The following is a 27,773-nucleotide window of genomic DNA, read 5'->3' on the forward strand; positions in this document are numbered from 1 at the left end:
ACGACAACGAGCACCTTGCCAATTTGGAGCAGGTGCTCACTAGGCTGAGAGAATGGGGCCTACGAGCAAATTGCCCCAAGTGCGAATTTTTCCAGAAACAAATATCATATTGTGGCCATATAATTAATGAAGAAGGGTTGCATAAGTCACCTGAAAAAATTGAAGCGGTCATAAAAGCCCCAGCACCTGAAAATGTCTCACAATTAAGGTCGTTCCTGGGATTGATAAATTACTATCATAAATTTTTACCGAAGTTGTCAACTGTTCTGCAGCCTCTTAATGAACTGCTACAAACGGGAGTAATTTGGAAATGGAGCGAAGACTGTAAACGTGCCTTCCATAAATGCAAAGGCTTGATCACGTCCAAGGAAGTTTTGGCTCATTACAACCCATCACTGCCAATCAGACTGGCGTGCGATGCATTCCCTTACGGCGTAGGAGCGGTATTATCGCATAGATTCCCTGATGGCTCAGAGCGGCCGATAGTATTTGCGTCACGCTCATTGAACTCAGCTGAGCGTAACTATGCCCAGATCGACAGGGAAGCACTCAGCCTGGTATGGGGAGTGAAGAAATTCAACCATTACCTACACGGACAAAAATTTACCTCATCTCCATATTCAACCCTAAAAAGGGCATTCCCATTATGACAGTGCAAAGGCTACAAAGGTGGTCCCTTTTCCTAGGGGCACACCAATATGGCATAGAATACAAAGGATCAAAACAGCATGGAAATGCTGACGGGTTATCGCGCCTACCGTTGCCAACGGTAGAAGAGGCTCCTACAGTGGACCCAGTGGAGATGTTCCACTCAACCATAGTGGAATGTCTACCTGTAACAAATTCTACCATTGAAAAGGAAACGAGAAATGACCCGACTCTCTCATGAGTCTACGATTTAATGGTGAAGGGATGGCCAGCACATGGCGAACCACTGTTGCCAGCATTCTTGCAAAGAAGGGAACAGCTGTCAGTGTGCCGAGGAACCTTGATGTGTGGATCCAGAGTGGTGATTCCACCCAAACTCCAGGATAAAGTGCTAAAGGAGCTTCACGAGGGGCATCTGGGTGGAGTGAAAATGAAGAACCTAGCCAGAGCGTTTGTGTGGTGGCCAGGTATCGATGGAGACATCGAAGAAATGACCAAGGGCTGTCTAGGATGCCAGAAGGTCCAAAACGCCCCACCACAAGCCCCTCTACATCCACGGGAGTGGCCCTCATCTCCATGGCAAAGGGTACACATCGACTTTGCTTGTCCATTTATGGACTCAATGTTCTTAATCGCGGTTGATGCACACTCCAAGTGGCTGGAGGTAATAAAGATGTCCTCCACCACCACGGAAAAAACCATCACAGTATTAAGGACCATATTTGCCAGGAATGGGCTGCCTGAACAGATCTGTTCTGATAATGGACCGCAATTTTTGTCCGAAGAATTCAGGAGTTCTTAAAAAACAATGGGGTTAAGCACTACACGTCCGCCCCATACCATCCCGCCACCAATGGATTGGCTGAAAGGTTTGCCCAGACCTTCAAGAAGGCCATAAAGGCCATGGGTAATGTAAAGTCTGTGGGTTGTTTAGTTAATTAATGCACAGACTACCAGAGTAACTTAAAACAGGACTTTACTATTCGAAGGTCAGGGCGAATCTGCCCCATAAATCCTGACACAGCACTTATATACCGGTGTGGTCACCGTCGGTATTACAGTATACAGAAGCCAACAAAGTAGTGCAACACCTAAAGTAGTTCTCTTAAAGGTGGACGGTTACATACAATAGTTCTCTTAAAGGTAGACGGGTACATACACTACAATCCTCCCTTTTTAGCTTACAACATACTGATTCCCCATTAAACATACATTATAACATATATACAACTTTATGCAAGACAGTTCACAGATTCAGTCTCTCTGGAGGTTTCCGGACTCTGTCCGGATAACGCCTCGGTGGTGTCGTAATTCCCGGCGGGGTAGTAGGTGCTTCTGGCAAAGTCGATTCAGCTTGAATGACAGTGTCAGGTTCATCTGATTCCAGTATTACCAGATCGGAGGTAGGTGTTCTGGGTATCTCTGTCTCAACATTAACCGTGTAAGGTGGTGGAGTAGGTTGGCCATTTGTGGCTGACCCTATGATCTGGTCAACATGGCGCCTTATTATACTGTCCCCAATGTCCACCGTATACATCAACGGCCCTAGCCTTTTTCCAATAGTCCCAGGCTGCCATTTCTCGGTACGGTAGTCCCGGGCCAAAACTTGTTGACCTATCTGAAAAGATCTAGTGGGCCTTTCATTCATGCCCTGGAATTGCCGGTTCTCTACGTCCCTTCTGACGCTTGGCTTAAGCAAATCCAGCCGGCATCTTAGTCGTCTATTACAAAACATCATGGCGGGAGTTTGATTTGTGACCGCATGTGTTGCATTCCTGTACGCCAACAAGAAGCTATCCACCTTATGTTGTAAGTTAATGGCTTCATTACCCATGGCCTTTATGGCCTTCTTGAAGGTCTGGACAAACCTTTCAGCCAATCCATTGGAGGCGGGATGGTATGGGGCTGACGTGTAGTGCTTAACCCCATTGCTCTTTAAGAATTTCTTGAATTCTTCGGACACAAATTGCGGTCCATTATCAGAACAGATCTGTTCCGGCAGGCCATTCCTAGCAAACATAGTCCTTAACACTGTGATGGTTTTTTCCGTGGTGGTGGTGGTCATCTTTATTACCTCCGGCCACTTGGAGTGTGCATCCACCGCTATTAGAAACATTGAGTCCATAAATGGACCAGCAAAGTCGATGTGTACCCTTTGCCAAGGAGATGAGGGCCACTCCCATGGATGCAGAGGAGCCTGTGGTGGCGCGTTTTGGACCTTCTGACATCCTAGGCAGTTCTTAGTGATTTCTTCGATGTCTCCATCAATGCCTGGCCACCATACAAACGCTCTTGCTAGGTTCTTCATCTTCACTCCACCCAGATGTCCCTCGTGCAGCTCCTTTAACACCTTCTGTTGAAGTTTGGGTGGAATCACCACTCTAGATCCACACATCAGGGTTCCTCGACACGCTGACAGCTGTTCTTTTCTCTGTGAAAATGCTTGCAGCGTTGGTTCTCCCTGTGCTGGCCATCCCTCCACCGTTAAATCATAGACTCGTGAGAGAGTCGGGTCATTTCTTGTTTCGTTTTCGATCATCGAATTTGTTACTGGTAGACACTCCACTATGGATGAGTGGAACATCTCTACCGGGTCCACTGTAGTCGCTTCTTCTACTATCGGCAATGGCAAGCGCGATAACCCATCAGCATTTCCATGCTGTTTGGACCTTTTGTATTCGATGTCATATTGGTGTGCCCCAAGTAACACGGACCACCTTTGTAACCTTTGTGCTGTCATGGTGGAAACGGCCTTGTTTGGGTTGAATATGGACACCAACGGCTGGTGGTCTGTCAGTAATGTGAACTTCTTGCCTTGCAGGTAATGATTGAATTTCTTCACGCCCCACACAAGGCTGAGGGCCTCCCTATCTATTTGAGCATAATTTCGCTCCGCGGAGGTCAATGACCGGGACGCGAATGCCACTGGCCTTTCCGAGCCATTTGGTAACTTGTGTGAAAGTACTGCTCCAATTCCATAAGGGGAAGCATCACAAGCTAGATGAAGAGGTAACGTTGGGTTGAAATGAGCCAACACTTCTTCCGAGGTAATCAACTCCTTGCTTCTGCGAAAAGCCTTTTTACATTCCTCACTCCACTTCCATGGTATTTCTTTCCGCAACAGAGCATTCAGCGGATGCAACACCGTGGATAGATTTGGCAGAAACTTGTGATAATAATTAATCAACCCCAAGAATGATCTTAACTGTGATACGTTTTCCGGAGCGGGGGCCTTCACGACAGCTTCTATCTTGTCAGGTGACTTGTGCAGCCCCTCTCGGTCAATGACATGACCGCAGTACGAGATCCGTTTTTGGAAGAACTCACATTTCTTGCGATTAACTCGAAGGCCATATTCCCTCAACCTGGTGAGCACCAGTTTCAAATTTGTGAGGTGTTCTTCCTCGTCTTCTCCCGTAATCAGGATATCGTCTAAGTAACACTGCGTGCTTGGAATTCCTTGTAATACCTGCTCCATGGCCCTCTGCCAAATTGCTGGGGCCGAAGCTACCCCAAAAACCAGTCTATTATAACGATACAAGCCTCTGTGTGTGTTGATGGTGAGGTACTGGCGCGACTCTTCCTCGACTTCCATTTGTAAGTATGCCTGTGCCAGGTCTATCTTGGTGAAGTGTTTCCCTCCAGCCAACGAAGCAAAGATATCTTCGATCCGCGGAAGCGGGTATTGTACCGTGTGAAGCACCGGATTCACTGTGATCTTGAAGTCTTCGCAGATGCGGACCTTCCCCGGTCCCCCTGGCTTATTACTTGAAGACTTCATGACGGGAACAATGGGCGTGGCCCACTCACTCCAGTCCACTTTTGACAGTACCCCTGATCGTTCAAGTTCTTCCAGTTCTGCCTCCACAGCAGGTCGTATCGCGTAAGGTACCGATCTGGCTTTGAAAAATTTTGGGCTTGCATGTTCTGCAATCTTAACCTTTGCTTTAATTCCTCGCAGTGTTCCCAGTCCTTGCTGGAATACCTCTTTAGCTTCGTCCAATATTCTGGACAACCGTTCAGGTTTGACATCTTCCTTTCCGGAATCCACCGTCATGGTGTTTAGTGAATGCCAGTCTATCTTTATTTTCCTGATCCACTCCCGTCCCAGAAGTGGTGGACCTCCCTCAGGCAACACATACAGGTCCATCCTTTGGTGATCTTTATCCTTGTATCTCACCTTGACTTCTATCTTTCCGATGGGGTATACTTTGTGCCCCGTGTATGTCTGCAATACTAGTTCCGTATCCCGTAGGGGAATATGCTTGAAAAACTTTTTATAGTCATGCTTATTCATGACCGTCAACGCCGATCCGGTGTCCACTTCCATTTTCACTTGGACTTTTGCAATCTGTAGTGTGATCCAGATAGTTTGTCGGTCAGCTTCATTACTCACATTGTGAATTCTCAGACTATCCAGTCCCTTGCAGTTGGAGTGTGAGTCCGACTTCTGTTCCTCCGGACTCTTCCTAGTCACCTCATGTACCTTTCTGTACCTCTTTTGTGGTGACTCATTATTGTTGGTCTTCTTTCCTGACCGGCATACCTTAGCTGTGTGACCGAGCTTGCCACATTTCCTACATTCCTGGTTTTTAAACCAGCATTGGTTCTGGTCGTGTGTTGTCTTCCCACAACGATAGCATTTCGTTGTACCCGAAGTAATTTGTTGCACCCTGAGTGCCGCTGCCTTTAGCTGCATTTCCGCAGTTCCCTTCACTGCGGCTTCGTTCGATGCTGCAATAAGGACAGCCTTATCAAGTGTAAGATCGTTCTCTTCGAGCAGTCGTTTTTGTGTTTCTTCCTTCAACATTCCGCACACGAATTTGTCTCTCAGTGCCTCTGCCAGATTGTCCCTAAACTGACAGTGTTTCGCTAGCCTACGCAGTTCAAGCAGGTACTCCGCGTTGCTTTCCTCTTTCCGTTGCGTTCTCGCATAGAATTTGAATCGTTCAGCCAACATCAACGGTGCGGGGTTCAAGTGATCCTTCAGAACAGCCACAATATCATCGAAAGTCTGATCCGCTGGTTTAGCTGGTGATAGTAGATGCTTCAAGAGCCCGTATGTCTTTGCGCCCATCGAGTTTAGCATGGTTATAGCTTTGTCATCTTCTTCTATTTTATTGGCCTCACAATAGATCTCAATGCGTTCCACGTACGTGGCCCAATCTTCTATCTCGGAATTAAAATCGTTGATGTTACCACGCTTAGGCATCTTCCTCTCTTTCTGATAAACACCACGAATTATCTCTTTAAATTATTTTTTTTTTTCCCTAAGATGGCGGTTTTCCCGCGCTTATCTTCTTTCCCCGCCCACTTCAATGGCGGTTTCCTGCTTCTGTCTTCTTCCCCGCCTAATGGCGGCTTCCCGCGTTTCTTCCCTGGCGGGAGGGGTACACTTTCCCCACGGGCAACGGCGGCTGGCTTTCAGGTTCACAGCCTGCGCGTCGGCTTCAGGGCTTTCCCTTTTCTCGGCAGGGCAACCGGCGCTGGGTACACCCCATTGACGGCGAACAGGTTCAGCCGCTGGGCTGGCTCTCGCACAGTTCCCCTTGCTCGGGCTCTGTCTCTCTCCCGCTCGCTCGACTCTATCGGCGCTGGGTACACCCCGTTGACAGAGAACAGTTTCAGCCGCTGGACTGGCTCTCGCGCAGTCTCCCTTGGTCGGCTCTGCCTCTCCTGCTCGCTCGGCTCCCAATCGCGCCTCCCAGCCCTCTCGCAGTCCGGTGCTTCCCTCCCCGGCTGCGGCTGAGTTTATCTCTTCCCGCGCCTACGCTCCCGGTCACAGCGCTTCGTGGCTTCGGTCGCTGCCCGGCTTTTCCCGCCGGTCGCGGTCTAGCTGTCTCTCGATGCCGTTGCGTCCCCCAGCCTATTAGTACCGCGGCTTCCTTGCTCCACGCTGCCCCAGTCTCAGCGCCTCTGGACCCGACTTTTGTCCGGCTCCTTTCCTCCTCGACCGTGGTCGAGTGCACAGCCCTTATCCTCCGGTTATTCTTTTCACTTTCCCTTACTCACAGTCACCGTGGCTGCCTTGCTTCTCTTGCTGATCAGCTCACTCCTCACCGTGGCAGAGGGGACAGTCAGTGCCTGTTGCTGATGGAAGTTTTTGTCGCTAAATTCTTCCTCCTTTCTATTGCTGCAGCCTCGAGTTTTATCCCAGCAGAACGACGAGGGCGGTTGCCTCTTTTCGACGCTCGTTAGTTGCTTCGGTAGTATTGTTGCCGCAGGGTATGATCGGACTCGTCGCCACTGTAAAGTCTGTGGGTTGTTCAGTTAATTAATACACAGACTACCAGAGTAACTTAAAACAGGACTTTACTATTCGAAGGTAGGGGCGAATCTGCCCCATAAATCCTGACACAGCACTTATATACCGGTGTGGTCACCGTCGGTATTACAGTATACAGAAGCCAACAAAGTAGTGCAACACCTAAAGTAGTTCTCTTAAAGGTGGATGGTTACATACAATAGTTCTCTTAAAGGTAGACGGGTACATACACTACAGGTAATGAAGACATAAATCTACAGCATAAGGTAGATAACTTCTTGTTTGCATACAGGAATGCAACACATGTGGATCCAAACCAAACCCCCGCCATGATGTTTTTCAATAGAAACCTAAGATGCCGGCTGGATTTGGTCAAGCCCAACATCAGAAGGGACGTGGAGAACCGGCAATTTCAAGGCATGAATGAAAGGCCAACTAGAACCTTCCAGATAGGTCAACAAGCTTTGGCCCGGGACTACCGTACCGAGAAATGGCAGCCTGGAACTATTTGCACACGACTAGGACTGCTGATGTATACCGTGGACATTGGAGAAAGCATAATAAGGCGCCATGCTGACCAGATCATAGAGTCATCCGAAAAGGGACAACCTACCCCACAACTCTATACGCCTAATGATGAAGCAGAGATACCCATTGTATCTACCTCCGATCCGGTGATATTGGACCCAGATGAACCCGACACTGGCATTCAAGCCGAATCGACCTTGCCAAAAGAACCTACTACACCACTGAAAACTACTACACCACCGAGGCGTTTTCCGGACCGAGTCAGGAAGCCTCCAGAGAGACTGACTTATAATTGATTAAATTCAGCAAATGTGTAGATTATTGTTCTTGTAAACATGTTAATTAATGATTACTTAAAATGTTATGTACTGGTTGTCTAAAAGGGGAGGAATTGTGGTGTATGTGCCTTTAAGAGCCCCTGTGTACTTGATGCGCCATCAATTACTCAAAAGACTGAAGTTGAGCGAGTAACAATCAGGCTTTTATTAACTAAAGAATGAAGGTCTAGTCTCGAGTGGTCGACCCGTCCAGAATACTAAGGGACTGGGAGGTAGTCACTTATATACCTGGAATAGTGGGAGGAGTCAGCCGAGGCATGTCCAGACCTGTACCTAGTGGAATACACATACAGACACAGACAGGTATGACAGTGGTTTACCACAGTACTGTAATGCCGGTAGTGGCCACTTGGGCTATATAAGCCTGTATCGTGTCTTGTATCTTTTAGTTCACCTCCAGACTTTGTTCAGTAAACACCTGTTAAACCAACTCCTGCATTCCATGTCTCCATTAACACACGGATACAACATATTCCAGGTGCGGTCTCACCAATACCTTGTACAACTGAAGCAATACCTCCCTATTTTTATATTCTATCCCCCTAGCAATGAAAGCCAACATTCCATTGGCCTTCTTAATCACTTGCTGCACCTGCATACTAACCTTTTGAGTTTCGTGCACCAGGACCCCCAGATCCCTTTGTATTTCAGTACTTTCCAGTTTCTTGCCATTAAGATAATAACTTGCTCTACGATTTTTCCTGCCAAAGTGCATAACCTCACACTTTCCAGTATTTTCCAGTATAGTGAGGGACATGGTGTGGGAGGAGGATCAGGAGGTAGAAGGAAAAGCAATAGGAATCATGTATGAGAAGATTGTGAGGGCAATGCCACAGGATTGGATGGAAGAAATAAATGTGGAAATCTCCAAAGGAAGTAAAATGCGTCCTGCTTTTCCAAGCTTTGTACTGGAGAAAGGGGGAGAGTTAGTCCAATTTGACAACTGTAATACTCGAGATTTCTGTGAGGTATTCAGAGAATGGAGATTCAAGACACCTGCTGGTCAGGAGTTTTGGCAGAGTATATACCCACAGCTGGACTTCAACAGGATTTGGAAGGGAGTGTGGGCGAATTTTAAATGTCCAGAGTGGATTGAACTGGATTTCAAATTGGCTCATAACCGGATTTTTACCATGACAGCCTTGTGCAAGATTGGACGAGTGGAGGCGGCAACTTGCCCAATGTGTGGGACATAGGATGAGATTCTGTCCCATTTACTGGTGCTATGTCTGCAGGTAAATGACTTTAAGCACTATGTTCGACAGTTGTGTGAAGCTTTTTTGCTGGGTGGGGACCGAAGAGCGAGAATGGGAATCCCGTGGGACTCAATTTTGAGATGGGGATTGCAGGAGAGTCTGCCCGAGTCTAGCGGAGCGGCAATTAATTTAATGTTCAGTTTGGCTAGATTCGTGATTGTGCAAAGAAGGAATGCTCCATTTTTTAAGGGGAGGAGAATCAATCGAAAAGACTATTTTAAATATAAGCTAAAAGACCATTATATGGCTCTGTGGATGTTTTATTCAGAAAGGAATTTAAGGATAGTATTTTACAACCAATTTTTAAAGTACAATCGATTAATATATGTTACAGGTGACAAATTAAACTTCAGGTTTTGATGTTAAAATGTGGTGGCGGAATGGCTGTGCAGAGCGGCGGAATTGATTTGTATCACACAGTGAAATGATCAAGATGTTGTAAATCTTCTTAATGTTCAATAAAGTATAATAAAAAAAAAGTGGATAGCAGAGTCAGAAGGTTGTGGGTTCAAGTCCCGCTCCAGGGACTTGAGCACATAAAGCGAGGCTCACACTCCAGTGCGGTGCTGAGGGAGCGCCGCACTGTCGGAGGGGCAGTACTGAGGGAGCGCCGGACTGTCGGAGGGACAGTACTGAGGGAGCGCCGGACTGTCGGAGGGACAGTACTGAGGGAGTGCCGCACTGTCGGAGGGGCAGTACTGAGGGAGTGCCGCACTGTCGGAGGGGCAGTACTGAGGGAGTGCCGCACTGTCGGAGGGGCAGTACTGAGAGAGCGCTGCACTGTCGGAGGGGCAGTAATGAGGGAGCGCTGCACTGTCGGAGGGGCAGTACTGAGGGAGCACCGCACTGTCGGAGGGGCAGTACTCAGGGAGCACCGCACTGTGGGAGGGGCAGTACTGAGGGAGCGCCGCACTGTCGGAGGGACACTACTGAGGGAGCGCCGCATTGTCGGAGGGGCAGTACTGAGGGAGTGCCGCACTGTCGGAGGGGCAGTACTGAGGGAGCACCGCACTGTCGGAGGGGCAGTACTCAGGGAGCACCGCACTGTGGGAGGGGCAGCACTGTCGGAGGGGCAGTACTGAGGGAGCGCCGCACTGTCGGAGGGGCAGTACTGAGGGAGCGCCGCACTGTCGGAGGGGCAGTACTGAGGGAGCGCCGCACTGTCGGAGGGGCAGTACTGAGGGAGCGCCGCACTGTCGGAGGGTCAGTACTGAGGGAGCGCCACACTGTCGGAGGGGCAGTACTGAGGGAGCGCCGCACTGTCGGAGGGGCAGTACTGAGGGATCGCCGTACTGTTGGAGGCGCAGTACTGAGGGAGCGCCATACTGTCGGAGGGGCAGAACTGAGGGAGCACCGCACTGTCAGAGGGGCAGTACTGAGGGAGCGCCGCACTATCAGAGGGGCAGTACTGAGGGAGCGCCGCACTGTCGGAGGGGCAGTACTGAGGGAGCGCCGCACTGTCGGTGGGGCAGTACTGAGGGAGCACCGCACTGTCAGAGGGGCAGTACTGAGGGAGCGCCGCAGTATCAGAGGGGCAGTACTGAGGGAGTGCCGCACTGTCGGAGGGGCAGTACTGAGGGAGCACCGCACAGAGGGAGCACCGCACTGTCGGAGGGGCAATACTGAGGGAGCGCCGCACTGTCGGAGGGGCAGTACTGAGGGAGCGCCGCACTGTCGGAGGGGCAGTACTGAGGGAGCGCCGCACTATCAGAGGGGCAGTACTGAGGGAGCGCCGCACTGTCGGAGGGGCAGTACTGAGGGAGCACCGCACTGTGGGAGGGGCAGCACTGAGGGAGCGCCGCACTGTCGGAGGGGCAGTACTGAGGGAGTGCTGCGCTGTGGGAGGGGCAGCACTGAGGGAGCACCGCACTGTCGGAGGGGCAATACTAAGGGTGTGCTGCACTGTCAGAGGGGCTGTACTGAGGGAGCACCGCACTGTCGGAGGGACAGTGCTCAGGGAGCGCTGCTCCATTGGAGGGGCAGTACTGCGGGAGCACCGCACTGTCAGGGGAAGCAATGCTGTGGGAGTGCTGCATTGTCGGAGGGGCAGTAATGAGGGAGCGCTGCAGTGTCGGAGGTGCTGTCTTATGGATGCGATGTTAAACTGAGGCCCCCGTCTGCCCCGTCAGGTGGACGTAAAAGATCCCGTGGTGCTATTTCGGGGAAGTTATCCCCGGTGTTTTGAGCCCAATATTTATCCCTCAATCAACATGACGAAAAAACAGATTATCTGGTCATAATTGTAGTGTATGTGCCTTTAAGAGCCCCATATGTGCTGTAATGCCGGTAATGGCCACTCGGGCTATCTAAGCCTGTATATTGTGTTATATCCGTTAGTACCCCTCCAGACTTTGCTTAATAAACACCTATGAACCAACTCCTGTCTTCAGTGTCTCTATCAACACACGGACACTACAATTATCGCATTGCTGTTTGTGGGAGCTTGCTGTGCGCAAATTGGCTGCCGCGTTTCCCACATTACAACAGTGACTACACTTCAAAAGTACTTCATTGGCTGTAAAGTGCTTTGGGACGTCCGGTGGTCGTGAAAGGCGGTTAAGAAGGCAAATGGTATGCTGGCCTTCATGACAAGAGGAGTTGAGTACAGGAGTAAAGAAGTCTTACTCCAATTGTATCTTCTTCTTTCTTCTTAGGCAGTCCCTCAGAGCCGAGGATGACTTGCTTTCACATTAAAAATGAGTTTTCAGGTGACTGATGAGACCACACAGGTGGGGCAGATGGTGGTTGAAGGGGCAGGTGGGTGGGGTGCTTGGATTGACATGCGCTCCTTGCACTTGGCTTCCGCTTGCTCCCAGTGAAGAGACTCGAGGTGTTCGGCGCCTTCCCGGATGCTACTCCACTTTGTGCGGTCTTGGGCCAGGGATTCCCAGCTATCAGTGGGTATGCTGCACTTTTTCAAGGAGGCTTTGAGGGTGTCCTTGAAGCGTTTCCTCTGCCCACCTGGGGCTCTCTTGCCGTGCCGGAGCTCCAAGTAGAGCGCTTGTTTCGGGAGTCTCGTATCGGGCATGCGGACAATGTGACCCGTCCATCGGAGCTAATTGAGCGTGGTCAAAGCTTCGATGCTGGGGATGTTGGCCTGAGTGAGAACACTGACGTTGGTGCGTCTATCCTGCCAATTAATTTGCAGGATCTTGCAGAGGCAGCGTTGGTGGTATCTCTCCAGTGCACCTCAAATCACTGGAGAGGTACCACCAACGCTGCCTCCAATTATATAGGGCCTTGGTGAGACCACACCTGGAGTACTGTGTACAATTGTGGTCTCCTTACCTAAGGAAGGATAAACTTGCCATAGAGGGAGTGCAACGAAGGTTCACAAGATTAATTCTTGGGATAGCGGGACTGTCATATGAGGAGAGATTGAGTAAACTAGACCTGTATTCTCTTGAATTCAGAAGAATGAGAGGGGATCTCATTGAAGCAGACACAATTATTACAGGGCTTGATAGGGTGGATGCTGGGAGAATGTTTCCCTTGGCTGGGGAGTCTAGAACCAGGGGCCACAGCCTCAGGATAAAGGGTCGGCCATTCAGGACTGAGATGAGAAGAAATTTCTTCACACAGAGGGCGGTGAATCTTTGGAATTCTCTACCTCAGAGGGCTGTGGAGGCTCAGTCATTGGGTATATTCAAAACAGAAGTCGATAGATTTCTGACTAGTAAGGGCATCAAGGGATATTGCGATAGGGCCGGTGAATGGAGTTGAGGCAGAAGATCAGCCATGATCTCATTGAATGGCGGAGCAGGCTCGAAGGGCCGAATGGCTGACTCCTGCTCCTATTTCTTATGTTCTTATAAATACAAGTCTTTCTTTCTTATTGTGTCCAATTCTGGGCACCGCGCTTTAGGAAGGATGTGAAGGCCTTAGAGAGGTTGCAGAAAAGATTTACCAGAATGGTACCAGGAATGAGGGAATTCAGTTATGTGGAGAGACTGGAGAACTGGGATTGTTCTCCTTGGAGCAGAGAAGGTTAAGGGGAGATTAACCAGAATGGTACCAGGGATGAGGGGCTTCAGTTACGTGGAGAGACTGGAGAAGCTGGGGTTGTTCTCCTTAGAGCAGAGAAGGTTAGGGGGAGATTGACCACAATGGTACCAGGGATGAAGGACTTCAGTTATGTGGAGAGACTGGAGAAGCTGGGGTTGTTCTCCTTGGAGCAGAGAAGGTTAAGGGAGAGATTGACCACAATGGTACCAGGGATGAAGGACTTCAGTTATGTGGAGAGACTGGAGAAGCTGGGGTTGTTCTCCTTAGAGCAGAGAAGGTTAAGGGGAGATTGACCAGAATGGTACCAGGGATGAGGGGCTTCAGTGATGTGGAGAGACTGGAGAAGCTGGGGTTGTTCTCCTTAGAGCAGAGAAGGTTAGGGGAAGATTGACCAGAATGGTACCAGGGATGAGGGGCTTCAGTGATGTGGAGAGACTGGAGAAGCTGGAGTTGTTCTCCTTAGAGCAGAGAAGGTTAGGGGGAGATTGACCACAATGGTACCAGGGATGAAGGACTTCAGTGATGTGGAGAGACTGGAGAAGCTGGGGTTGTTCTCCTTAGAGCAGAGAAGGTTGAGAGGAGATTAGATGGAGGTGTTCAAAATCATGAGGGTGTCTGGACAGAGTAGATGGAGAGAAACTGTTCCCATTGGCGGAAGGCTCGAGAACCAGAGGACACAGGATTAAGGTGATTGTCAGAAGGTCCAAAGGCTCCTCACAGCTTACTGTCCCACCCAGCTTTGTATCATCAGCAAACTTGGATACATTACACTCGGTCCCTTCATCTGGGTCATTAATGTAGATTGTAAATAGCAGAGGCCCCAACACTGATCCACGCGGCACCCCACGAGATACAGCCTGCCAACCTGAAAAAGATCCGTTTATCCCTACTCTCTGTTTTCTGTCCATTAACCAATCCTCTATCCATGCTACTATATTACCCCCAACCCCATGAGCCCTAATCTTGTGTAATAACCTTTTATGTGGCACCTTATCGAATGCCTTTTGGAAATCCAAATATACTACATCCACTGGTTCCCCTCTATCTACCCTGTTAGTTACATTCTCAAAAAACTCGAATAAATTTGTCAAACACGATTTCCTTTTCATAAAACCATGTTGACTCTGCCGAATCATGTTATGATTTTCTAAGTGACTTGATACCACTTCCTTAACAATGGATTGCAGCATTTTCCCAATGACTGATGTAGCTTTCAAAAGCTCTTATAATAATGTGTCCGTGACTACACAAACCACTCTGGGTCCAGGTATATTGTGTATCAGTAAAACAGTCCGTGACTACACAAACCACTCTGGGTCCAGGTATATTGTGTATCAGTAAAACAGTCCGTGACTACACAAACCACTCTGGGTACAGGTATATTGTGTATCAGTAAAACAGTCCGTGACTACACAAACCACTCTGGGTACAGGTATATTGTGTATCAGTAAAACAGTCCGTGACTACACAAACCACTCTGGGTACAGGTATATTGTGTATCAGTAAAACAGTCCGTGACTACACAAACCACTCTGGGTACAGGTATATTGTGTATCAGTAAAACAGTCCGTGACTACACAAACCACTCTGGGTCCAGGTATATTGTGTATCAGTAAAACAGTCCGTGACTACACAAACCACTCTGGGTACAGGTATATTGTGTATCAGTAAAACAGTCCGTGACTACACAAACCACTCTGGGTACAGGTATATTGTGTATCAGTAAAACAGTCCGTGACTACACAAACCACTCTGGGTACAGGTATACTGTGTATCAGTAAAACAGTCCGTGACTACACAAACCACTCTGGGTACAGGTATATTGTGTATCAGTAAAACAGTCCGTGACTACACAAACCACTCTGGGTACAGGTATATTGTGTATCAGTAAAACAGTCCGTGACTACACAAACCACTCTGGGTCCAGGTATATTGTGTATCAGTAAAACAGTCCGTGACTACACAAACCACTCTGGGTCCAGGTATATTGTGTATCAGTAAAACAGTCCGTGACTACACAAACCACTCTGGGTCCAGGTATATTGTGTATCAGTAAAACAGTCCGTGACTACACAAACCGCTCTGGGTACAGGTATATTGTGTATCAGTAAAACAGTCTGTGACTACACAAACCACTCTGGGTACAGGTATATTGTGTATCAGTAAAACAGTCCGTGACTACACAAACCACTCTGGGTACAGGTATATTGTGTATCAGTAAAACAGTCCGTGACTACACAAACCACTCTGGGTCCAGGTATATTGTGTATCAGTAAAACAGTCCGTGACTACACAAACCACTCTGGGTACAGGTATATTGTGTATCAGTAAAACAGTCCGTGACTACACAAACCACCCTGGGTACAGGTATACTGTGTATCAGTAAAACAGTCCGTGACTACACAAACCACTCTGGGTACAGGTATACTGTGTATCAGCAAAACAGGTTTATTAAGCATTAAACATCCGGTACAAAGAAGTAGTACTTAACAAGAAGATAGTCACAGTCTGTTCGTTCAAACCCCGGCGTTCCTTCCGAGTGAGCGTGGCGCAAGTCTCCTGATGTATCTTGCTGTGTTCCGTTGACCCATGCGCGCTTACTTGGGATCTTGCTGTGTTCTGTTGACCGAAGCTCCTATCAATCTCTGGTTACACGGTACGCTGCTTTCGATGTTCAAAAACTGTATCTTTATACCCTTTTCCCTCTCGTTCTGCCTACGTGGCAGTAATTAACCCTCTAACACCTGGTAAAAAGTCTTGTTCCCCTCTTTACCCATCTTATGACCTTGTTTGATCCTTCTGACTTTTTCTCCATGCATAACAAAGTACCCTTATCTCAGATCTTCACTTTTCACAGAACACTTCCTAGAATGTTGACAAAACAGTCGGTCCATCCGATAGCTGGACCAATGAAGGACGTCTCCAACTCTTATCTATCTCTCTAGTTTTTATCTCTTTAAGCATAATATTGCTGAATTCCTCGTCTCCATAAACTTAGCACAACATTCCATTACTTCAGTAATTTTAAACAGAGCTTTTTAGTCAGGTTGGCATAATCCCATCCTGCTTTGCTCTCAGCCATTCTCCATTTTATACAGGCTTTTAGGCTCTTAACATACAATTTCACATATTATAGTTATATTAGAGTGGTTATCGAATCTTAATAATGTTTACTAAATCCTACAGGTACACCCTATCCTACACTGATGTCATGCTAACTGGCCTGTAGTTCCCTGTTTTTCCTCTCCCTCCTTTCTTGAATAGCGGTGTTACATTTGCGACCTTCCAATCCGCTGGGACCATTCTACAATCTCGGGCATTTTGGAAGATCAAAACCAATGCATCCACTATCTCTTCAGCCACCTCTTTTACAACCCTAGGATGTAGGCCGTCCGGTCCAGGGGATTTGTCGGCTTTTAGTCCCATTAGTTTTCCTAGTATCTTTTCTCTACTTATATTAATGACGTTAAGTTCCTCACCCTCATTACACCCTTGGTTCCCCACCATTGTTGCTGTGCTTTTTGCGTCTTCTACTGTGAAGACATTTTTTTAATGTTTCTGCTATTTTCTTATTCCCCATAATAATTTCTGCTGCCTCAGCCTCTAACATAGAAACATAGAAGATAGGAGCAGGAGTAGGCCATTCGGCCCCTCGAGCCTGCTCCGCCATTCAATGAGATCATGGCTGATCATCCAAACTCAGTACCCTGTCCCTATAGAAACATAGGCTAAACCTATTACAACACAGTCCAAGCAGAATCTATTACCTGTGAACCAACAGCTTCAAATATCTGATTAATCATTCCAGTAAAATATTTGAATTCACAGCGGAAGATAAGCTGTTTTACCTCTACGATAGATGGGTTCATGTTCCGGAATATGCAGAGCCAGTATACGCACGCCTGCCTTGTACTGAAGGGTCTGCAATGTTAAAAACAATGTTTGGCAGGTTTTCTCAATTACAAAAATGAATCTGACCAGCACAAGTCAAATGAGGAATATCCGGGGGCAGTAGATGACACACGGTCCAACCACCCAGTCCCCAGGTTTGACACATACCGTACACTACTCTGCCCATCTTACCTTCAGCCGCCTGTTCAGCCATTCATTACACACCACATTCAGTGTTCTTGCAGCTCTGTACATGTGTACGTATGTTGGAAAGTACAGGGGCTGCACTGTGGTACAAAGCAGTAACATAGTGAGGGATTGAGATGACAACACAAAAAAAACAGGTTTTAGCTGTTTATTGATATCTTCTCAACCCTGAGATAAGACAGATCCTGACTACACACTCCAGCCTGTTGGTCTTACTATTACATACAGGACTTACATGGGCAGCTTTATTCCTTTTCATCAGCATCGTGGCATACAACTCAAAGTACAGTGAGATAAGGTAGCGGCTGGTGTGAATGGGGGGGCTAGAGGGAGGACAATGATGAGGAGGAGATAGGTTCTTGTGACCAATTCCCCACATGGTCAGCTCTCAATCATACAGAGGCTAGCTGCTTCCCTGCATTTATATAGTGCCTTTCACGACCACCGGACTTCTCAAAGCACTTTACAGCCAATTAAGTACTTTTTTTTTTGAAGTGGAGTCACTGTTGCAATGTAGGAAAGGGACCAACGTTGACTTTTGCTACTCTTTTCCTTTTTACATACTTGTAGAAACTCTTACAATCTGCTTTTATATTTCTTACTCGTTTTCTCTCATTCTATTTTTTCCCTTTTTATCAACTTTTTGGTCAACCTTTACTGGTTTCTGAAACTCTCCCAATCCTCAGGCTTACTATTATTCTTTGCAACATTATAAGCTTCTTCTTTCAATCTAATGTTATCCTTAACTTCTTTAGTTAGCCACGGTTGGATCACTTTTCCTGTGGAGTTTTTGTTTCTCAATGGAATGTATTTTTGTTGAGAATGATGAAATATTTCTTTAAATGCTAGCCACTGCTTATCTACCGCCATATCTTTTAATCTATTTTTCCAATCTACCTTAGCCAACTCGCCCCTCATACCTATGCAATAGGCTTTATTTAAGTTTAAGACTCTAGTTTTGGACTGAGGCAAGTGCCTCTCAAAATTAACATAAAATTCTATCATATTATGATCACTCTGCCCCAGAGGATCCTTTACTATGAGATTGCTAATTAACCCTGTCTCATTACACAACATATGATCTAAAATAGCCTGTTCCCTGGTTGGTTCCATGAAATATTGTTTTAGGAAACTGTCCCAAATGCATCCCATGAACTCATCCTCCAGACTACCTTTGCCAATTTGATTTGTCCATTCTATATGAAGATTAAAGTTCCCCAAGATTATTGCATTATTTTTGTAGCAAGCTCCTGCTATTTCTTGATTAATATTCTGTCCAACGGTTTAGCTATGGTTAGGGGGCCTATATACTACTACCAGTGTTTTCTACCCCTTGTTATTCCTTAGCTCCTTATTCTACTTCCTGATCTTCCGAGTCGAGATCCTTTCTCGCTTCCGTTTTTCAAAATGACGGCCACGGGATCTTTTACGCCCCCCTGCGATGGCAGAGGGGACCTTGGTTTAACGTCGTATCCGAAAGATGTCACCGCTGACAGAGCAGCTCTCCCTCAGTACTGCCCTGGAGTGTCAGCCTAGATTATGTGCTCAAGTCTCCAGAGTGGGACTCAAACCCACGACCTTCTGACTCTAGATGTGAGAGTGTCATCCACTGAGCTGAGGCTGACCCCTCTTAAACTCCAGCCTAGTTACTTGGGTTGTCAGCATCTTCAAACCGCCCCCGACCCCCCCAACCCCGTAATTGCCATTATTAACACAGAACAGTCCTTCATGTGATTAACAGCAGAATGGGACCAGTGCGCTCAGGTGTGAAGTCGCTGGTGTCTCAGCAGGCGAGTTGAACTGGTGAATTCCTTTTCACACACTGAGCAGGTGAACAGCCTCTCCCCGGTGTGCAGTCGCTGGTGTCTCACCAGGTGCGATAACTGACCAAACCTCTTCCCGCAGTGAGAGCAGCTGAACGGCCTCTCCCTGGTGTGGATGCATCGATGCTTCTTCAAGCCCTTGGAGCATTTGAAACTCTTGTCGCAGTCGGAACATTTAAACGGCCTCTCGTCAGTGTGAACCAGATGGTGTTCCCGCAGAGAGGTGAGACGAGTGAATCCTTTCCCGCACTCGGAGCAGGAGAACGGCCTCTCGTCAGTGTGAACCAGCTGGTGTTTCCGCAGAGTGGAGGGACGATTGAATCCTTTCCCGCACTCGGAGCAGGTGAACAGCCTTTCGTCAGTGTGAACTCGCTGGTGCAGCCGCAGAGAGGAGGGACGAGTGTATCCTTTCCCGCACTCGGAGCAGGAGAACGGCCTCTCGTCAGTGTGAACCAGCTGGTGTATCAGCAGGGTGGAGGAGAGAGTGAATCCCTTCCCACACACGGAACAGGTGAACGGCCTCTCCCCGGTGTGAACACGCTTGTGTGTCAACAGCTGGCAAGACTGGTTAAACCTCTTCTCACAGTGAGAGCAGGCAAACGGCTTCTCCCCGGCGTGAACTCGCCGGTGTCTCAGCAGAACGGATTGTGTAGTGAATCCCTTCCCGCACACAGAGCAGGTGAACGGCCATTTCACAGAGTGACTGCGTTGATGAGTCTCCAGCTCGGAAAGGCAACTGAATCCTATCCCGCATTCCCGACATTTGCACGGACTCTCCTCGCTTTGGTTACACTTGTGCCTCCCCAGGCTGCACCTTCGGTTGAATCCACGTCCACACACAAGACACGTGTGCAGTTTGCCCGCACTCTGATTGCTGCTTTCCGCTTCCATATGTCGATGATATTCAGGTCCTGATGAATCGAGTGACTCTGTCAGATCTTCGTGTGAAGTTTGCGTTAAGCTGCCCGTCTGTAATTCCTCCCCTTGCAGGAGACGGTAAAAGAGGTTTATATAAGTAATTAATGCAAATACAGGAAAGAAAATAAAGAAAGACTGGCCTTTAGATAGCGCCTTTCACGACCAACGGTTTTACAGTCAATGAAGTACTTTCTGAAGTGTAGTCGCTGTTGTAATGTGGGAAACACTGCAGCCAATTTGCATGATCAATAATGGCCAGGACACCGGGGATAACTTTCCTGCCCTTCTTCGAAATAATGGGAGCTTTTATGTCCACCTGAACGTCTCTTCCGAAAGACGGCCCTCCGACAGTGCGGCACTCCCTCAGTACTGCTCCTCTGACAGTGTGGCGCTCCCCTAGTACTGACCCTCCGACAGTGCGGCGCTCCCTCAGTACTGACCCTCCGACAGTGTGGCGCTCCCCCAGTACTGCCCCTCCGGCAGTGCAGCGCTCCCTCAGTACTGCCCCTCCAACAGTGCGGCGCTCCCTCAGTATTGCCCCTCCGAGAGTGCGGCGCTCCCTCAGTACTGCCCCTCCGACAGTGCGGCGCTCCCTCAGTACTGCCCCTCCGACAGTGCGGCGCTCCCTCAGTACTGCCCCTCTGACAGTGCGGCGCTCCCTCAGTACTGCCCCTCCGACAGTGCGGCGCACCCTCAGTACTGCCCCTCCGACAGTGCAGCGCTCCCTCAGTACTGCCCCTCCCACAGTGCAGCACTCCCTCAGTACTGCCCCTCCGACAGTGCGGCGCTCCCTCAGTACTGCCCCTCCCACAGTGCAGCACTCCCTCAGTACTGCCCCTCTGACAGTGCAGCACTCCCTCAGTACTGCCCCTCCGACAGTGCAGCGCTCCCTCAGTACTGACCCTCCAACAGTGCGGCGCTCCCTCAGCACTGCCCCTCCGACAGTGCGGCGCTCCCTCAGTACTGCCCCTCCGACAGTGCGGCGCCCCCTCAGTACTGCCCCTCTGACAGTGCGGCGCTCCCCCAGCACCACACCGGAGTGTCAGCCTCGCTTTATGTGCTCAAGTCCCTGGAGCGGGACTTGAACCCACAACCTTCTGACTCTGCTACCCACTGAGCCACAGCTGGCTCCAGTCTTTTACACAGTTTCATCATAACTTCCTTGCTTTTGCACTCTATGCCTCTCCTAAAGCAGGGGAGTTATGATGAATTGTTAAACAGTTTTTTTTTTTGCAGAGTGACCAAGGCTGTCTGTAGGAAACAATTTTACATTTCAAAGAAGCTTGTATTGTGAAGCTTCTGCCCCTTTGCCAGGCCCGCTGCCTGCGGCCCCTCTCCCAGATTCCAGCCCCAGCTCTGTGCTGCCTGCGGCCCCTCTCCCAGATTCCAGCCCCAGCTCTGTGCTGCCTGCGGCCCCTCTCCCAGATTCCAGCCCCAGCTCTGTGCTGCCTGCGGCCCCTCTCCCAGATTCCAGCCCCAGCCCTGTGCTGCCTGCGGCCCCTCTCCCAGATTCCAGCCCCAGCTCTGTGCTGCCTGCGGTCCCTCTCCCAGATTCCAGCCCCAGCTCTGTGCTGCCTGCGGCCCCTCTCCCAGATTCCAGCCCCAGCTCTGTGCTGCCTGCGGCCCCTCTCCCAGATTCCAGCCCCAGCTCTGTGCTGCCTGCGGCCTCTCTCCCAGATTCCAGCTCCAGCTCTGTGCTGCCTGCGGCCCCTCTCCCAGATTCCAGCCCCAGCTCTGTGCTGACTGAGCTGCTCTCACCTGGGGACAGCGCGTCACAATCGGCCCCAGCGCACCTGAGCTGGAGAGGAGGCCCCGCCCCCTTGCCGCGCCACCATTGGTTGGAGGACCAGGCCACCCAGTTCAGTCCTCCCACCTCAGCCGTCTTCCTATTGGTCAGAGCTCCCGTCAGTCACAGGCCGGATCGGGCCTCCATCCACTTGATTGGGCCTCTTCCTCTGATGACGTCACAATCGGGCCCCAGCCTCAGCGCCGGAGAGGAGGCCCTGCCCCCTTGCCGCGCCGCCATTGGTTGGAGGACCAGGCCGCCCAGTTCAGTCCTCCCAGCTCAGCCCTCTTCCTATTGGTCCGCGCTCCCGTCAGTCAGAAACACGTTGCTCCGGCTCACTCCGCCCCCCCGAGCGGCTCAATCCGCTCCGTTCGGGCTCCGCGGAGGTCCCGCCCCACTCTCAGGTTTGGTTTTTCCCGTATTTTACTTTATAATCTCGCTCTCCGCTCCCCGCTCACCTCAATTTAAATCGATTCCCCAACACTTTACTTTACCCCGGCCGCTGATTCCGCCTCTTCCACGGGCCCGGCCTTCAGGCTGCTGCCCGGAGGCCCCGCGCAGGCGCACTGGCAGCCTCGTGTTGTGGTGGGGCCGAATAAGCATGCGCGGCCCCGCCTCTCCACATTTAAAGGGACACCCACCGCCCTCCACATTTAAAGGGACATCCACCCCCTCCACATTTAAAGGGACATCCACCCCCTCCACATTTAAAGGGACATCCACCCCCTCCACATTTAAAGGGACACCCACCCCCCTCCGCATTTCAAGGGACACCCACCCCCCCTCCGCATTTAAAGGGACACCCACCCCCCTCCGCATTTAAAGGGACACCCACCCCTCTCTGCATTTCAAGGGACACCCTCCCCCCTCCGCATTTCAAGGGACACCCTCCCCCCTCCGCATTTCAAGGGACACCCTCCCCCCTCCGCATTTCAAGGGACACCCACCCCCCTCCGTATTTAAAGGGATATCCACCCCCTCCACATTTAAAGGGACACCCACCCCCCTCCGCATTTCAAGGGACACCCACCCCCCCTCCGCATTTCAAGGGACACCCACCCCCCTCCGCATTTAAAGGGACACCCACCCCCCTCCGCATTTCAAGGGACACCCTCCCCCCTCCGCATTTCAAGGGACACCCTCCCCCCTCCGCATTTCAAGGGACACCCACCCCCTCCGTATTTAAAGGGATATCCACCCCCTCCACATTTAAAGGGACACCCACCCCCCTCCGCATTTCAAGGGACACCCACCCCCCCTCCGCATTTAAAGGGACACCCACCCCCCTCCGCATTTAAAGGGACACCCACCCCCTCCGCAGTTAAAGGGACACCCACCCCCCTCCGCATTTCAAGGGACACCCTCCCCCCTCCGCATTTAAAGGGACACCCTCCCCCCTCCGCATTTAAAGGGACACCCACCCCCCTCCGCATTTCAAGGGACACCCTCCCCCCTCCGCATTTAAAGGGACACCCTCCCCCCTCCGCATTTCAAGGGACACCCTCCCCCCTCCGCATTTCAAGGGACACCCCCCTCCGCATTTCAAGGGACACCCTCCCCCCTCCGCATTTCAAGGGACACCCACCCCCCTCCGTATTTAAAGGGATATCCACCCCCTCCACATTTAAAGGGACACCCACCCCCCTCCACATTTCAAGGGACACCCACCCCCCCTCCGCATTTAAAGGGACACCCACCCCCCTCCGCATTTAAAGGGACACCCACCCCCCTCCGCATTTCAAGGGACACCCTCCCCCCTCCGCATTTCAAGGGACACCCTCCCCCCTCCGCATTTCAAGGGACACCCAGCCCCTCCGTATTTAAAGGGAGATCCACCCCCTCCACATTTAAAGGGACACCCACCCCCCTCCGCATTTCAAGGGACACCCACCCCCCCTCCGCATTTAAAGGGACACCCACCCCCCTCCGCATTTAAAGGGACACCCACCACCTCCGGAGTTAAAGGGACGCCCACCCCCCTCCGCATTTCAAGGGACACCCTCCCCCCTCCGCATTTAAAGGGACACCCACCCCCTCCGCATTTCAAGGGACACCCTCCCCCCTCCGCATTTCAAGGGACATCCTCCCCCCTCCGCATTTCAAGGGACACCCTCCCCCCTCCGCATTTCAAGGGACACCCTCCCCCCTCCGCATTTCAAGGGACACCCTCCCCCCTCCGCATTTCAAGGGACACCCACCCCCCTCCGTATTTAAAGGGATATCCACCCCCTCCACATTTAAAGGGACACCCACCCCTCTCCACATTTCAAGGGACACCCACCCCCCCTCCGCATTTAAAGGGACACCCACCCCCCTCCGCATTTAAAGGGACACCCACCCCCTCCGCATTTCAAGGGACACCCTCCCCCCTCCGCATTTCAAGGGACACCCTCCCCCCTCCGCATTTCAAGGGACACCCAGCCCCTCCGTATTTAAAGGGAGATCCACCCCCTCCACATTTAAAGGGACACCCACCCCCCTCCGCATTTCAAGGGACACCCACCCCCCCTCCGCATTTAAAGGGACACCCACCCCCTCCGCGGTTAAAGGGACACCCACCCCCCCTCCGCATTTCAAGGGACACCCTCCCCCCTCCGCAATTAAAGGGACACCCACCCCCTCCGCAGTTAAAGGGACGCCCACCCCCCCGCATTTCAAGGGACACCCTCCCCCCTCCGCATTTAAAGGGACACCCACCCCCTCCGCATTTAAAGGGACACCCACCCCCTCCGCAGTTAAAGGGACACCCACCCCCCTCCGCAGTTAAAGGGACACCCACCCCCCTCCGCATTTCAAGGGACACCCTCCCCCCTCCGCATTTCAAGGGACACCCTCCCCCCTCCGCATTTCAAGGGACACCCTCCCCCCTCCGCATTTCAAGGGACACCCTCCCCCCTCCGCATTTCAAGGGACACCCACCCCCCTCCGTATTTAAAGGGATATCCACCCCCTCCACATTTAAAGGGACACCCACCCCCTCCACATTTCAAGGGACACCCACCCCCCCCTCCGCATTTAAAGGGACACCCACCCCCCTCCGCATTTAAAGGGACACCCACCCCCCTCCGCATTTAAAGGGACACCCACCCCCCCTCCGCATTTCAAGGGACACCCTCCCCCCTCCGCATTTCAAGGGACACCCTCCCCCCTCCGCATTTCAAGGGACACCCACCCCCTCCGTATTTAAAGGGATATCCACCCCCTCCGCATTTCAAGGGACACCCACCCCCCCTCCGCATTTAAAGGGACACCCACCCCCTCCGCAGTTAAAGGGACACCCACCCCCCTCCGCATTTCAAGGGACACCCTCCCCCCTCCGCAATTATTGGGACACCCACCCCCTCCGCAGTTAAAGGGACGCCCACCCCCCTCCGCATTTCAAGGGACACCCTCCCCCCTCCACATTTCAAGGGACACCCTCCCCCCTCCGCATTTCAAGGGACACCCACCCCCCTCCGCATTTAAAGGGACACCCACCCCCCTCTGCATTTAAAGGGACACCCACCCCCCGCCACATTTGAAAGGACTCCCTCCCCCCTCCGCATTTAAAGGGACACCCTCCCCCCTCCGCATTTAAAGGGACACCCACCCCCTCCACATTTGAAGGGACTCCCTCTCCCCCCTCTCATGTCCTTTACTGTGGAGGAGTAATTCCTGGAGTGTTTACGGGATGGTTTCCTGGACCAATATGTCGAGGAACCAACCAGAGATCAGGCCATCTTAGACTGGGTATTGTGTAACGAGAAAGGATTAATTAGCAATGTTGTTGTACGAGGCCCCTTGGGTTACATAGAAGATAGGAGCAGGCGTAGGCCATTCGGCCCTTCGAGCCTGCTCCGCCATTCAATGAGATCATGGCTAATCATTGAAATTCAGTACCCTGTCCCTGCCTTCTCCCCATATCCCTTGATCCCTTTAGCCTTAAGAAATATATCCAAATCTTTCTTGAATATATTTAATGAACTGGCCTCCACCGGCCTCTGTGGCAGAGAATTCCACAGGTTCACCACTCTCTGGGTGAAGAAATTCCTCCTCATTTCAGTCCTAAATGTCCTACCCCTTATCCTTAGACTATGACCCCTGGTTCTGGACTCCCTGACCATTGGGAACATCCTTCCAGCATCTAGTCTGTCCAGGCAATTAGATCCGTGATTCTTAGGGTATGATGTTTCCCAATAACTACACGGAGGCTGTAACTTAACAATCAACAGGTGTTTACTGGAGTAGGGTAGTCTCAAGACTGCAGTACAGAGGCATGCTCAAAGCTTATATACAGGTGTGGTCACTGCCGGTACTACAGTATACAGGAGCTGTAAAAGTAGTTCTCTCTTAAAGGTACATACACTACACAGGCCTGACAGAATTTTAAAGGTTTCGATGAGAGCCCCTCTCAATCTTCTAAACTCCAGTGAGTATAAGCCCAATCGACACAATCTCTCCTCATACGTCATTCCTGCCATCCCAGGTATCAGCCTGGTGAATCTTCGCTGCACTCCTTGCATAGCAAGAACGTCCTTCCTCAGATAAGGCAACCAAAACTGCACACAATACTCAAGATGTGGTCTCACCAAGGCCCTGTACAACTGCAGCAAGACATCCTTGTTCCTGTACTCAAACCCTCTCGCTACGAAGCCCAACATACCATTTGCCTTCTTAACCGCCTGCTGCACCTGCATGCTTACCTTCAGTGACTGGTGCACAAGGACACCCAGGTTTCGTTGCACTTCCCCTTCTCCCAATCTATTGCCATTTAGATAATAATCTGCCTTCCTGTTTTTGCCACCGAAGTGGATAAGCTCACATTTATCCACGTTATATTGCACCTGCCATGTTTCTGCCCAATTACCCAACATGTCCAAATCATCCTGGAGTTTCTCGGCATCCTCCTCACAGCACACACACCCACCCAGCTTTGTCTCATCTGCAAATTTGGAGAAATTACATCTAATTCCCTTGTCCAGATCATCTATCTCTATCTATATATATAAAAGCGGCTCTTCTGTCTGTCCCGATGTCTGTCCCGATGTCTGTCTGTCTGTCCATTCTCTATACGTTTGAAAGTTACAGAGCGTACCAACGCGCGCGTCGCCTCAAAAGAAAGCTTGCGATTCCGGACCGGTCATAGGCGTATTTACGTTTCGGCCGGACAAAAATCCCGCCCGCGGTATCCCAAAAACGTTCAGCGTTCCGCTCATTAGCATCTCATTAGCGACCGTGTGACGTCGAGGTCCACCAATCGGACGGCGAGTTCCTTCCTACAGTTGAGTGTCGAGTGACTCGACGATTGACCAATCCTACGCTTCGGTGACCTGACCGGTCGACCAATGCGTGTGTGGGCGGGCCTTATCCTTCTGAACCGAGGTGAGTGGCCGCCATCTTGATTTTTCACAATTTTTCCCCCCACACTTTCTGTGTGTTAGGGAACTAAGGTAAATATTTTAATGATGTGTTAGGGAATTAAATAACAATTTAATAGGGGGGGGGAGAGCCTCAGGAAATCGCGGGGGGGGGAGAGCCTCGGGAAATCGCGGGGGGGGGGAGAGCCTCGGGAAATCGCGGGGGGGGAGAGCCTCGGGAAATCGCGGGGGGGGGGAGAGCCTCGGGAAATCACGGGGGGGGGGAGAGCCTCGGGAAATCGCGGGGGGGGCGAGCCTCGGGAAATCGCGGGGGGCTCGCGCTGCCCGCACTGACCGTGCATGCACTGACCGCGCATGCACCGCCCGCCCGCCCACAGCGGCCGTCCATCAGCCGCACGATACGCGGGGGACCTCAGCTCCGGACCTCAGGCGCTAGGCAGGGGGAGGGGCCGGAGAGAGGGACAGAGGGGAGTGGGGGAGCGGGGGAGTGGGGGACGGGAGGGAGTGGGGGAGGGGTGGGGGAGTGGGGGAGGGGAGGGGGTGGGGGAGGGTAGGGGTGGGGGAGGGAGGGAGGAAGACAGGGGAGGGGAGGGAGGGAGGGAGGGAGGAGAGGAGGGGAGGGGAGGGAGAGAGGGGAGGGGAGGGAGGGATAGGACAGGGAGAGGACATGACCGGGAGAGGGGGGACACACAGGGGCAGGGAGACCAAGCGCCCCAAAATTGCCCTCGCAACGCGGGGCTCCCCAGCTAGT

At 51.1% G+C, this 27,773-nt stretch overlaps 1 protein-coding gene and 1 long non-coding RNA gene across 2 annotated transcripts; both read right to left on the bottom strand.

Moving 5' to 3' along the window:
• Positions 1 to 15,465: 15,465 nt before the first annotated feature.
• LOC147083075 (uncharacterized) lies at positions 15,466 to 20,025 on the bottom strand. Its single transcript, XM_085980284.1, has 2 exons — positions 16,889 to 20,025; positions 15,466 to 15,659 (listed from the first exon to the last, which is right to left on the bottom strand). The coding sequence occupies exon 1, from the start codon at positions 19,850 to 19,852 to the stop codon at positions 18,899 to 18,901; it is 954 nt and encodes a 317-aa protein (XP_085836410.1). The 5' UTR covers positions 19,853 to 20,025; the 3' UTR covers positions 15,466 to 15,659; positions 16,889 to 18,898.
• LOC147083076 (uncharacterized) lies at positions 15,466 to 22,239 on the bottom strand. Its single transcript, XR_015075988.1, has 2 exons — positions 22,124 to 22,239; positions 15,466 to 16,961 (listed from the first exon to the last, which is right to left on the bottom strand). It is a non-coding gene; the product is annotated as an uncharacterized LOC147083076 (long non-coding RNA).
• Between the last annotated feature and the right edge of the window lie 5,534 nt (positions 22,240 to 27,773).

The sequence above is a fragment of the Somniosus microcephalus genome, unplaced genomic scaffold, assembly GCF_052327205.1.
Source record: "Somniosus microcephalus isolate GS21.2 unplaced genomic scaffold, FLI_Smic_1.0 scaffold98, whole genome shotgun sequence".
NCBI classification, from domain to species: domain Eukaryota; kingdom Metazoa; phylum Chordata; class Chondrichthyes; order Squaliformes; family Somniosidae; genus Somniosus; species Somniosus microcephalus.

What these genes read in the sequence shown, in the direction of transcription:
- LOC147083075 (XM_085980284.1), bottom strand. Translation starts at nt 19,852, where the DNA reads ATGGAAGCGGAAAGCAGCAATCAGAGTGCGGGCAAACTGCACACGTGT.